General features: G+C 36.1%; 1 protein-coding gene across 6 annotated transcripts in view; it reads right to left on the bottom strand.

Moving 5' to 3' along the window:
- NCOR1 (nuclear receptor corepressor 1) overlaps positions 1–14872 on the bottom strand; it is a 151089-nt gene that overhangs the window by 118208 nt on the left and 18009 nt on the right. For all 6 annotated transcript variants that reach the window (XM_045293367.1, XM_045293373.1, XM_045293372.1 and 3 more), the window contains exons 3-4: positions 11110–11299; positions 4061–4243 (exon numbers count right to left, since the gene is read on the bottom strand). In XM_045293367.1, the coding sequence (XP_045149302.1) occupies positions 4061–4243; positions 11110–11299 (373 nt within the window). The remainder of the gene's footprint in view (positions 1–4060; positions 4244–11109; positions 11300–14872) is intronic.

Below are 14872 nucleotides of genomic sequence, written 5' to 3'. Positions count from 1 at the left end.
TTTTTCATGTCCTCTATGCTCTAACTACGAAAATATTTGATTTACAAATAAGGAATCCTACTTCGCGGAATTTCATTTATCATGGTAGGGTCTAGAACCGATTAACCATGATAACAAGGGTTCACTGTAAATGGGTTCTCGTTAATGTAAAACTTTTCGCACAATACACTGAGGTAGTGGTCAGACTTTGGGCGTCTGCTCAAGCAGGCCCTCAACACAAGAATACTTTGTTCTAACAACCTGGCATTCTGTGATTCTCACCCTCCCGGCACAATTGCTCAAGACAAAATGGGTGTACAAGCAAATGTGGTGAAGAAAACTGATGGTACCTGGCTATCAAAAGGCATAGCGCCTTGAAGTTAAACAAGTGGCCCTCTAGAAGAGAAGCAACAAGCCCACATGGAAGAAGCACACTGGCCTGTGCAATCATGAGGTGTCAACGGGATCTGGTAACAGGCATCAGAACACCCCAAACTAACTAACTAAAAAATCTATTGTTGAAAAAGAGAGGGATGGAAGCAGAGACTCAAAATCCATTTGTAGATAATAGGACATCCCCTCACAGAAGGGTCACAAGGAAGGGATGAGTCAACCAGGGCACAGAATAGCATTGATGAAACACAATATTCCTCTGGTTCCTTGAGACTCCCTCACCCAATCACTATGATGACTCGAGTCCTGCCTTTCAATTCGGGCTAGACTGGAGCATGTACACTGCCACAGATAAGAGCTCACAAAACTCGGAATCCAGGTCAGATAAACCTCGCAGGTACGAAAATGGGAGTAGCGATACCAGGAGGGTAGAGGGAGGGTGGGAAAAGAAGAGGAAGGGGGAACCGATCACAATGATCAACACATAACCACACACATACACCCCACCTGCAGGGGATGAACTACAGAAACCATGGGTGACGGGAGACAACGGTTGGGATCACGAGGTGGCAGGGGGGCAAAGAAGAGGGAAAAAAAAAGCTGATACCAAGGGATCAAATAGAAAGTAAATGTTTAGAAAATAATGATGGCAACATATGTACAAATACGCTTGATACAATCGATGTATGGATTGTTATAAGTACTGTAAGAACCCCCAATAAAAAAATCTTTAAAAAAAAAAAGCAAAAAAACTTTTTGCATCAAAAGGCTTTATCAGCAAAAAGATGAGCCACAGATGAGAGAAATTATTTGGGAAATATGTGTCCGAAAAAGTTTAATATGTAGAAAATATAAAATACTTTAAGTCAAAAAAAAAAAGACAAACAACTCAATTTAAAAACGGGAAAGAGAAAAAAACAAAAAAACGGCCAAGAGTTGTATAAATATTTTTACAAGGAAAATAAACAGATGGATTACAGCCACATAAAAAGATCTTCAACATGATTAGTCATTAGGGAAATGGCAAATCTAAGCTAGAATGACACACCACTTCACCCATAACAACTATTCTCAAAAAAAAAAAAAAAAACTACAAATAATGAATGTTGAAAGGGGCTTTCCCATTTCTGGTATGAATCTAAAGTGATGAAGTCACACAAACTCAAAAAGGTAAACACTGGATGAAGGGAGACGTCGGACAGGGCAAGATATGACAAAATACCCATTTATAAACTATCAAGGGCTCATGCGGGAGGGGGGAGTGGGGAGGGAGGGGAAAAATGAGGACCTAATGTCGGGGGTTTAAATGGAGGGAAAATGTTTTGAGAAACGATGTACAAAATGCGCTTTACACAATTGATGTGTGTATGGATTGGGATAACAGTTGTATGAGCCCCTAATAAAATGTTAAAAAAAAAAAGGTAAACACAAAGCTATCATACAACAACACAGCAAATCCACCCTTAGGTATTCGAGAGATGCCAAAAGTACTACTACACCGAATCATAGAAACCTTCATTCAACAAAAATACAAAAATGTGGTTATTGTTTCTAAACATATACCCCATCTAAGTCTATACATTTTTTCCCTAAACCTTTACCAGAGGAGTTTTGGTGGTGGAGTTGGTTACACATTGGGCTGGGATGCTAACCTTCGGTGGTTCGAGCCCACCAGTTACTCTGTGGGAGAAAAATTAAGCTTTCTGCTTCCATTTAAAAAAAAAAAAAAAAAAAAGATTCACAGCCTTATAATTCCCAAAGGGCAGTTCTACTTTGTCCTACTGGGTCACTACGAGTTGGAATCAACTCAATGGTAGTGAGAAAGAAAGAGCCCTTCTCCAAAGAACTCTGCACTCTTGGTTTACATCTCGTCAGAAAGTAGTTTTGGCATTCACAAGCATCTGAAATCATGTTCCTTTGAAAAATGTTCTTTGATAAGAGCTCAAGAAAAAAGAAAATGTTTTGAAAAGGATAATGGTAACATATGTACAAATGTGCTTGACACAATGGATGTATGCATGGATTGTTATAAGAGCTGTAAGAGCCTCCAATAAAATGATTCTTAAAAAAAGAAAATGTTCTTTGAGAGTTTGAGGAACTAAACGAAGTCTGAAAGGGCAAGAGCAAGGCTAAGGAGGATGAGGTACGGTTTCCCAACAAAATCCTTATAGAACAAACAGCCTTACTGCCACTGAACAACACAAAAGTGCATTGTCGTCAAGTAAAAAATGCCTCAGTGCTGCTTTCTTGGCCTCTTTCTCACCAGTGCAATGTTCACGCTCTTAATTTACCTGCATCATATGCCCTCAAGTTAGTCCTTGAAAAAAAATCTAAAAAGATTGTCTTTGGAATAAAAAAAAACAAAAAACCAGTTGCCATAACTTTCTGATATGACATATCTGCCTTGAATTAACTGGCCCAGTAAATCCAGTTGGAAGTCATTATTTTAAAGGAACCTTTTTGAAGGCTTACTAATGAGACCAACACAAGTGGATTACTGGGTCAGCTTATCTGCAGCCATCCACTGATCAAAGATGTTTATCAATGTTTTGTTTGGAATAAACCTATGCAAGTATGAACTAGAAACCTACTTTCTTACATACACCCATATACCCAAAAGACTTGAAAGCAGGGACACAAATAAATCTTGTACACCAATGTTAATTGCAGAATATTGACAAGAGTAAAAAAATATAAAGAAGAGTATCCATCTGCAGATAAATACATAAGCAAAAAGTGATACATACAAGTAACATACAATAAAGTATAACTGACTCAAAGAGAAATCAAATTTTGATACAGGCAAGGATAAACAAACTACGCTACCTATAATCAGGCAATTCAATGAATGAAACTAATAAACCTTAAAATAAAATTAAAAGCCATGCTATACAGCCATCTAAGTGAGAGATCAACCACATATGTCCACATGGAAGAAGCACTCCAGCCTGTGTGACCCAAATGATTATCAATAATAAAACCCAAACCCAAAGGAGGGAATGGTACCAGAGGTTAATTCAGAACACTGGTTTGCAGGAGGCTATGGATGATAATGGAAGCCCAAAATCCATTCAAAGATTCCACATGTGGATTAAACTTCCAGAAACAGAAAAACTTCTCTCACCATAGTCAAGGGATGTGAATAGCTTTGAAATCACACAGAGAGCACTGTAAATTCAATTACTGCAGATGCAGTTAGGTTAATATTTAACATGTTATCATTTGATCTCCCATCTGACCCATTAAATTTGTTCAATTTTTAAATACTTTGTACATTACTATCAATTGAGATTTTACTTTATTATTGTTAGCTTTGTTTGTTTGGTTGGTTGGTTTTTGTGGGGTCTTTTTTTTGGGGGGATGGGGAGGTAATATTTTTATGTATGTGAAATCCAGGATAGGTAACCATAGAGACAGTAAATGGATTAATGTTTCTTGGAGACATGGTACGGGAGGTTGGAGGGAAATGGGAAGCTGACAAAAATGAGTACAAGAAAGAAGAAAAATGCTCCAAAATTATTGAGGCGATGATCGTATAACTGAACTACTGAATTTCATGATATATGAATTATATGCCAATAAAACTATTTTAAAGTCATGATGGCATGCTCCCCTTTAAAGTTTGAAAATATGGAAAGTCAATAAATGCACTCTTAGACTGTAGTAAACAATAAAGTAAAACACTTACTTGTTTCTTTTTCAACTTAAGAATCTGTTGCTCTACTTTTGCAATTTCTCGATCCACACGATCCATACTCTGTATTAACTCTTCCTTTGAAAGTTTGGAAGGTGAAGCATTTTGATCATCTCCACATGGTTGCCCAGGAAGTGGAGAGGATGGAGCTTCATGTTTGCCTCCAAATGCAGGATCCTTGAGAAGAAAATCAAGAACAATTTATTCCTTGCTAATTAAGTGTTAAAATCAAGATTCTCTTCATTTAAAAAGCAAAATTTGAAACATAATGGAGATATGTTTTGTCTATGTGGTTGTGCCATGGAGTTAATCCCAAGTCATAGCAACCATACAGGACCAGGTAGAACTGTTCTGTAGGGTTTGCATGGCGGTAATTTTTACAGAAACAGATTACAGAATCTTTTACTACCATACAACAGCGGGTGGGTTCAAAATGCCAACATTTTTGTTAGCAGCAAAGCCCTTAAGCACTGCAGCATTAGGATTCTTTTATTTTTCTGTATTGGACAACACATATTTATTCACAGAGTAGACCTTTAATAGCAATTTTCACACACATACACTTCAAGTCATATGTATACATCACTTTTATAGTTTATTCATATCATTTATTATTTGGAAGTATTAAAAGTTATACATAGTAAAGTTATTTAAGTGTATGATCAACCTTTACTGTAAGAATAGTGTGGGAAAATATTTCTCAGTCATTTCCTTTTATCTTTATTTTTGTTGTTTTATTTTCTGAAATAAGATTTGTAGTTCATTCTGTCTAAGAAAACAAGGAACTTATGTAGGCGATATACATCTTCAGCTATAGCACATATATATGATTTTAACATCAACTATAGTGCTATTTTCTTTTTTTATTGTTTTATTAGGGGCTCATACAACTCTTATCACAATCCACACACACATCAACTGTGTAAAGCACTTTGTACATTCATTGCCCTCGTCATTCCCAAAACATCTGCTCTCCACCCAAGCCCCTGGCATCAGCTCCTCATGTTCCCCCCCTCCCTTCCCTCAAAAACCCTTGATAATTTACAAATTATTATTTTGTTATATCTTGCACTATCCGACATCTCCCTTCACCCACTTTTTTGTTGTCCATCCCTCTCAGTCATTTCCTTTTAATGGTGCTTCAAAAAGTCTGGGAAATATGAGGCAATTTCCAAATATTCTTAGAAAATTCATTTGTCTTTTAACTCCTTTCTTCCACAAATGTTTTAAAACCTTTTCATTGCTGCAGATACATAAAACCTACTGTCCATTGAATTTAAAAGGCTGTATGTGGTCAAGAGTGTTTGAACTTTCCCAGAGCCAAAATTGAGGTACAGAAATCAGAAAAGGGGAGTGATTTGTAATGTGTCTCAATAAAAGGATAATGATATCCCTAAAATGGCCCAGGCACATTTGCAAACCATAGGCACATAAAAAAAAATAAGAATCAGAAATGTCCAGAGGAACTTTTGTCCTCTCTCTAGGCCTTCCTTCAATAAAGGGTAAGTTATATCTGTCCACACTACAGCATATACAACCATCTCTTTATGTCAACTGTAACATCGCATTCCTCTTTCAAATCCACAGAGAACTAACAGGTAAGAAATTCTTCCCCATAAGTTACCATCCCTGAAACACACACAATCTATTACTGTGCCATCTGAAATGAGGGCATAACCAGGCATAAAGCAGATTAACAAACAAGTTTTCTTTAGGCTGTAGGAAGCTGAGACGGGGCACAGTTCATAGGGTTATAAAACCCTAAAATATATTAAATAATGTTCAGAACCAAGAACACACATAAGAGAAACATGGACAGTGTCTCCAAATGAGTATGGTAAAGAGATTTCAACTAAAACACATCTACATAACTAAAAAAAACCTCATATTCTTTAATACTGAGCACTAAATGTGACAGGACTTCTGGGGAAATCAGGAGTATGTCATTACTTAAAACCTGTGCAACTTTACAAGTACAGTGTAAACAAAAACAGTAACAATTCTCATGAATACAGTTACATCTCTACTGCCATTTGCACTGTTTACAATTAATCTTTGGCAGCCTTATATCTGTAATTCATATTTCTCTCCTTAAGAAGAAAATCCTTGTGGTCATCTGTTTGCAATACAAAGTAGTATGTGTCATCCAGAGAAAAGAAAATTTTTAATCATATTCAGAATATAACCTTCTTAGTCAACCTTTTAAAAAATAAAGAAAAAAGAGAGAAAATGTCTTTATAGTTGTTTAACAAACCCATAGCTTTACTGATAGCTTTAATCTAACCCTGGAAAAGCACAACAGTGTCATCCTCTAAATGTGCTACGACTTGAACTAAATGAAGTCACTTCCACAGAATTCTTAAGTTGTAAGGTCTTAATGGATGATAAAGTCAGGCCTGTCCTATAGGGTCACTGGGAGTCAGCATCGACTGGATGGCAGCGAGAGAGACACAGAGACAGGTTACAGAGACAGGTGTAGAAGCAGGAAAGGCCCTATTTTGAACTAGATTTTGAAAATGTTGTCCAATTGATACTGGTAGATTGTTCAAAAACAACTGTCACAAATCATTATTTTCCACTGTTCTCCTTCTTTTTAAACATTTAACAACAACAATAACAGATTACTTGAGTGCCTACTAAGAACAGAAGTCAAACAAAACAGATGTGCCTTCACTAAGTTACAATCTTGTGTTGGGATAGCTGATAGCTATTTTGGAGGGAAAAAAAGTTAGAATCCTAGCTCAAATCTTTTATCAAAATTAAAGCCAGATAACAGTAAACATTTAGAGATTACTAGCAAATCACAAAAAGCTTCAAATCAAAATTTATGTTCTCGAGCTCAGGAAGGCCAAAAACAAAAACAAAAAAGTCTAAAGCACTAAAAATGAAGGAGAGAATATGAAAAACAGAAAGATAGAGCAAAATAATAAAGTAGAAGAAAATGTTTTGAAAAGGGTGATGGCAACAAATGTAAAAATGTGCTTGACCCAATAGATGTATGTATGCAATGTGATAAGAGCTGTATGAGCACCCCCAAAATGATTTAAAAGTAAAAAATAAAATAAAGCTATCATCTTTTATTTATCAAAACCATTAACAAAATTAAAAGGCAATGATGAAATGGGAAAAAAATTTTGAAGGTATAAAGTCTAACACCTCAACATAAAATCAAAAAGCACTAACAGAAAAATGGGCAACAGAAGGGGAATTTTTTTTTTAATACAGGAAGATGAATGGCCAATGAATTAATTTTTTAAAAGTAATTCCACTAACAAAAAAAGTACAGTGTAAAAACAATCATCTATAAACTGGAATAGATTTTTTAAAACAGTAATTTTCAAAACCAGTAATGGGGCAAAGAAACTGGTGTTTCTACTCAGACATCAGAGATAAATATTGGTCTACTCTTTTACAGGGCCATCTGGAAAAACCCACTGAACACCTTCAAAAGATGCCAGCTCTGTTCTGTAATTAAGTATACTAATAGAATTTACCTTAAGAAAAGAACTAAGTGTGTACACAAAGAATCAGCTTAAAGCAAATACATCACAACATTGTTCACGATAACAAACCAACAAGAACTAAAAATGTGACAATTGAGTAAATAAATGATCTCATATTGACATAACAAATACTTAATAAGCATTAAAAATGCAGTTGTATGCATATTAACACAAAGAAACTCATGATATATTTGAGCAAAAATAAAGTTAGATAAGCTGCACAATATGAACACATAAAAATATACACACTTAAGGAAAAATGAACATAATTATTTAAAAGAATAAATAAAGTCTAGGTAAACTTTCATTCAAATTTTTCTAATTCCTCTATAAACATTATACTTGAAGTTACCAGCATTAAAAACACACATAATAACTGGAGTCTTAACAAGCAGCCATCTAAGCAAAGAGTCAACTACACATGGAAGAAGCACAACAGATTGTGTGATCCAAAGATGATAATTTTAAAATTCTAACACGGCAAAGATAAAAACATCAGAGCAAAAATTATGAACACCCAATTTATGGAGGGCTAAGGGGGACGGTAAGAGCCCCAAACCCATCAGCAGAGTAGTCAAACTGAGACACTGGCAGATCCACTCTAGTCACAGGCTAGTCTGGAACAGCCTTACTATCAGGCAGAGACCACTGTAATCTTGATTATTATCAAACTCGAAACTTGGTCAGTTGACCACCCTATTGGCGCAACCTGAATCTGTTGTACGTGCAAGTATCTCTTGCTGGTTACGTGACATAAATTTCTTCTCTGGTTTTTGGAATGTTGTTGGAATCTTTTCCTTCTTACACATTATTTGTATTTTTGTCTGTATACTATTATGTTTTTAACCTTACCACCTTAAAGTGATTTTCTTTGTTATTTAACTATGGGGAGGGGGGCTCTAAAATTTATGTGGTGATGATTGTACAACTCGCCTTGATATGATTGAACAATTGAACTACTGAATTGTATGATACGTAAATTATGGGCCAATAAAACTGCTGGAGGAAAACACATAGCATAGTAATTCTTTTTAAATCTCTACTTCTTAAAAAAAAGTGATTTAAAATGATTTATACTTTAGAAAATTAAAAGGCAATACTAAGAACTAGGAGTCATAGGTTTTCATTCCAACTTGGAAGACATGGTACTAAGTCACTAACTTGTTCTGAACATCTGTTTCCTAAACTACAAAAGGTGGTTGGTTATATTATAATGCCAATAAAAGGAGATTTGGTGGCACTGTAGTTTAAGCACTGGACTGCTAACCAGAAGTCAGCAATTCAAGCCAGCCGCTCCATGTAAGAAAATTTTAGCTCTAGCCTGTGCTATAGAATCCCTATTAGTCAAAATCAACTCCAAGACAATGAAGGTAATAAAAGAAGCCCTAGTAGTGCAACACTTAAACACTTAGCTGCTAAACAAAAGGTTAGTGGTTCAAACGCACTGGCACTCAGCATCTCTGCAGGAGAAAAACTTGGCAATCTGCTCCTATAAAGATGACAGCCAACAAAACCAGATGTCACAGATGAAAGCTGTAAGATTAAATCGACTTAGGAGGCACTCAGCCCAACAGCAATCTCAACATACGAGTGAACTATTGCGACCCTCTGTGCTCAAATATTCCATGGCTATAATACCATCTCGAGTCATTTACTCAGCCTTGTAAGAAGACATTTACTCATTGCATTTTTTTTTCTTTCTTTTGGTAAATTTCAGAATAGTTCTTATATACCAACAGATTAATACGGGTATTTCCTATGGTAAGATGGGTGTCAAAACTCCCAAAACCTTATCTAATTTGGGGTGGATAATAAATAGCTTTTACCCACCCAATTTTTATTTTGAAAAATTTTAAATTTACAGAACTAAAAGAACAATACAATGAACATTTATTCATCTTTCCTAGATCAGGGGTCCTCAAAGTTTTTAAACAGGGGGCCAGTTTCCTGTCACTCAGACCCATTGGAGGGCCGAACTATAGTTAAAAAAAAAAACAAACAAAACGATGAACAAATTCCTATGCACAATGCACATATCTTATTTTGAAGTGAAAAAACAAACGGGGCAAAAACACCCAGCGAGCCAGATAAATGTCCTCGGCGGCCGGGCCTAATGTGGCCCGTGGGGCCGTAGTTTTGAGGACGCCTGCTTAGAGTTACCATTTGCTATATTTCTCTGCATGCACACACATGCTTTTTCTTCCCCTTTGGATGAACTATTTAAAACAAGTGGCAGCCATATTTATTATCCCTCATTTTCAATACAAAGAAAAACATATAAGAACTTATTTATCTGAAATAAGGGTGGTAACCACAAAAATATAAATAAATATATAACCGTAAGCAAGCTTTTACTGGACAAAATTTTAATAACAAAAATATTTATGCTTTACTGTGCTGAAGAACAAATAAGTTGAAATAAGATACTGTAACATAACATAAAAGTAAAAGAGCTAATACTTTAATGTTTAAGGGGTTTGTATAAGTTTTAATTCCTTCAAAATAAAGTACTTTTATAAAACGAAAACTCCTCTTTCAAAATCAAACATTTTTGTAAATAGTACCAAGCATTGATAATTTGCAAATTTAATAATAAGCAACATGTCATCAACAACAACAACAACAAACCCATTGCCATCAAGTTAATTCTGACTCCTAGTGACCTTTTTTAGGGCATTGCAAACCTTTATGGGAACAAACCGCCTCAGCTTATTCCTGGACAGCAGTTGGTAGGTTTGAACTGCCAGCCTTGTGGGTAGCAATCCAACAGTTACCCAACAGTGACATCTGAGCTACTTAATAAGCAATTAGAAAGATAAAGAAACAGAAACAAAATCAAAGCAAAATATACCAGTATAATACATACCTGTAAAACCAATTATCACAAAATAAGAAAAACAATTGGTAATAAACACAAGGAAGGAAAGGAAGGAAAAGTCAATCTTATTAGAACTCTTAAAGTCTTAATACACATTGTTTGAAATTACACTGAATACACATAATTATAAGTAGTTATATCTAAATTAAATTACAGGTAAAATTTCCCCATATATTATCCAATATTTATAAAGTAAATAGGTATACTATTTACATAAAATACACATATACGTACACACATATATATTCCCTATCAAAAATGTGTTTTCTATCATTTAGATAGCAAGTTAATAAACTACAACTGAATTTAAGTGACTTAGTTAAAATTTTTAAAACCATAATTAAAATTTAATAGAGAAACTTGAGTATCTCTGACTAGTTTAAAATCCAACAAGTTAATCTCAAATGCTTGAAAATTACTTGAAAATAATTTTTCTTTACAGCAGTCCTCAGACTACTCATGTAACCAAAAAGTCAGAAGTACTTACTTTATAAAAATATGGAGTAAATTTTGTAAAAATATGCTATGCCTGTGGTTTTTAGTTTTAACAAATTGTTACTATCCCATAGCACTAACCTTTAAAGATCAAATTCATTGCACAGAATATGTCTAAATAAACATTACAAACCTGGAACTCCACAAGTAAGAGAACAAATATTTACCTTCTTCGCATCAGAAGCTCTCAACCCTTCTGGCAGTGTGTGCACCAAAGGTAAGACGGCAGCACTGACACGCTGAAAATGGGAATCAGAAACCTGCTCCAATCGTGGGCGCTTTGATTCCAGAGAATCATGATCCACCTGGGACGGGCCTGGGTGAAATTGTTCATATGCAGTTCTCCGTTCTTGAGGCCTAATGCATACAAATAAAATAAACACTTGACATTTATCTACAACTAACCTGTTGATATTCATGTTTGGACTTTGAAGTAAATTTTTTTAAATACACTTATTTTCACAGTGACTCCTTACTTCCACCCCACATGTCCACCGCAACACAAATACATAAACACAAACACACACACTCTCCAGAATAATATAAGCCTAAGTAAAAAGCTCTAGTGGTATAGTGGCTACACACTGGGCTGCTAACCACAAAGTCAACCGTTCAAAACCACCATCCACTACTCAGGAGAAAGACAAGCATCCTACCCTGTCCTATAGGGTCGCAATGACTCTAAATCAACTAGATGGCAGTGGTTTTTTAAAGAAGTGTAATTTAAGGGAGACTCAAAAGTTTAAATATAAGGTAGAACTGGGGTCATGATAGTAGGGAGAAGGAAGCATTAAAGACCTAGATAAATGTTGTCTATTTCATCAGGGCTATGCTGCACCCTTGCTGACTCATCCCTTCCTTGTAACCCTTCTGTGAGGGGATGTACAATTGAAGACAAATACTAAGGGGCAGAGGATCAACAACAAAAGCAAACATCAACCTGAGATCTACATATAAGCCAACACCACCAAGAAGTCAACTTTACGGAAAAATCCAACATGAGAGAGAGATGGGCAACATGAGAGAGAAGGGTCAATTAAGCAAAGAGACATAATATATGCAGACCCAATGAAAAACCATCAAAATATATTAGCGAAACTCGAATAGATGTGACAAGGAACCCATGTACTGTGGTGGGTACCAGTTGCACTGTTCACCATATGCTCAGCAGCTAGAAACCACCAGCTGCTCTACAGAAGGAAGATGAGCCTTTCAGCTCCTGTAAAGGGCTACAGCCTTGCAGACTCACAGGGGCAGTTCTACCCTGTCCTACAGGGTAGCTATGAGTTGGTATCAACTCAATGGCAGTGAGCAAGTTAAGTGAATAGATTTGTAGAAAGAAAGAGGCAACACTACAATAAAGGAGACTTAAATAAACCATTCTCAAGGAAAGTCAGATTAGAAAAAACCTCAACAAAGACATAGAAAACCGAATAACAATCAACCTGACCTCTTTGACATACACAGAAACACTTTACCCCAAAACAGTATAACACACATTCTTTCCCAGTACACATGAAACACTCTCTAGGATAGACCATATATCAAACCACAAAGCATGCCTTGGGAAATTTTTAAACATCAAGATATTAACCATCTTCACAGAGCACAATGCCATACAATTGGAAATGAACAACAAATAGATCAAGGGGAAGAAATAAAATGGATAAAACTGAATAAACTCTGATTAAAAAATAACTACTGGGTGGACGGACAATGGGGGTGGTGGTGAAGGAGACGGCGGACAGTGTAAGTTCTGGCAAAATAATAATAATTTATAAATTATCAAGGGTTCACAAGGAAGGGAGGAGCAGGGAGGGAGGGGGGAAATGAGGAGCTGATACCAAGGGCTCAAGTACAATGCAAATGTTTTGAGAATGATGATGGCAACAAATGTACAAATGTTCTTGACACAATCGATGTATGCATGGATTGTGATAAGAGTTGTACGAGCCCCCAATAAAATGAATTTTTAAAAATACTAACTACTGGATAACTGAAGATAAGGAATTAAATTTAAGTGTTTCTTGAAACAAATGAGAGGGAAAACACAAAATATCACAGGATATGGGGGTACACAAATATAAAGTAGTATTCAAAGGACAACTTACAGCAATCAGTGGACACATCAAAAAATAAGAAAAAAACAAAATCAACACATCTCCAACAATTTGAATAAAACAGAAAAATAAACCTTCAGCCACCAGATGAAAATAAGTGATATAAGTTACAGCAGAAATAAATGAATCAGGGCAGAAAATAGAAAGAATTAACAACAACAAAATAAATGGTACAATAACATCAATCCAAGTAAAAGCAGAAGATAATAGAAAACAGAACAAATTAAAAGAGGGTCAAAAAAGAAAGCAAATGATAAGGTATTAATTTTTTTAAATCATTTTATTGGGGGCTCATACAACTCTTATCACAATCCATACATAAATCAATTTTATCAAGCACATTTGTACATTCACTGCCCTCATCATTCTCAAAATGTTTGTTCTCCACTGAAGCCCTTGGTCTCAGCTCCTCATTTTTCCTCTCCCTCCCTGCTCCCCCATCACTCATTAACCCTTGATAATTTATAAATTATTATTTTGTCATGTCTTACACTGCCCAACACCTCCCTTCAACCACTTTTCTGTTGTCCGTCCCCCAGGGAAGAGGTCACATGTAGATCCTTATAATCGGTTCCCCTTCGACCCCACCTTCCCTCCACGCAGGGTATTAAATTTTAACCTAGCTACATCAGTAGTAATCTACTTTCCAATAAACTTGTCTAAGGACAAGACTATTCAGATCCCTGGGCAATTGTGCAAGGGGAGTAAATGGAAGCTTAATCCATGTGGCGGGTTTGCAAATAAATGCTGAGCTTCCCTCATATTTCAGAGACAATTCTGCTGGACATAATAAACTTGGTTGGAAAGTCTTCTTTTAGAGTTTTATATATGTTCTTCCATTACATTCTTTGCCCACTTGGTTTACCCTGAAAATTCCAGCTTATTCTTACTGGTTTCCCACAAAAGGCAACTCTTCTATCATCCCAAGCGCTCTCGGGATTCTCTGTCCTTGATAATGAAAAATTTGACTAAACGATATCATGATGACTTTCTTTTGTGGGATCTATACTGTTGATGTTCAGCTTCACGAAAAAGCATGAGTGACGTTTTTCTTCCAAAAGGAATCTTTTCATTTCTTCCTCTCTGGAATCTTAGTGAGACATTGGTTGCTCCTTTTGATAGTGTCCTATATAATTCTTGGCCTTTCTTCTGAACTTCTTGCTCCTTATGCTGATTTTTATTTTTAATCATTTTATTGAGGGCTTGTACAACTCTTAACACAATCCAAACATACATCCATTGTGTCAAGCACATTTGTACATTTGTTGCCATCATCATTCTCAAAACGTTTGCTTTCTGATTGAGCCCTTGGTATCAGCTCATTTTTTCCCCTCCCTCCCCGCTCCCCATCCCTCGTGAACCCTTCATAATTTATATGAATAATAATAATAAATTATTATTTTTGGTCATAACTTACAGTGTCCGACATCTCTCTTTACCCACTTTTCTGTTGTTCATCTCCCAGGGAAGGGGTTATGTGTAGATCCTAGTAATCGGTTCCCCCTTTCCATCCCACACTCCCTCCACCCTCCCAGTATCACCACTCTCAGCACTGGTCCTGAAGGGATCATCTGTCTTTGATTCCCAGTGTTTCCAGTTCCCATCTGCATCAATGTACATCCTCCGGTTTAGCCATATTTGTAAGGTATATCTGATAGGTGTATCATGGGATCATGATAGTGGGGGGGATAGGGAGAGGAAACATTTAGGAACTAGAGGAAAGTTGTACGTTTCAGCATTGCTACACTGCACCCTGACTGGCTCATCTCCTGCCCTCAACCCTTCTGTAAGGGGATGTCCTGCTGCCTAC

The sequence above is a fragment of the Echinops telfairi genome, unplaced genomic scaffold, assembly GCF_000313985.2.
Source record: "Echinops telfairi isolate 266 unplaced genomic scaffold, ASM31398v2 ScPeMD7_2010;HRSCAF=2546, whole genome shotgun sequence".
NCBI classification, from domain to species: domain Eukaryota; kingdom Metazoa; phylum Chordata; class Mammalia; order Afrosoricida; family Tenrecidae; genus Echinops; species Echinops telfairi.
This window is presented reverse-complemented; position numbering and strand designations above follow the sequence as displayed.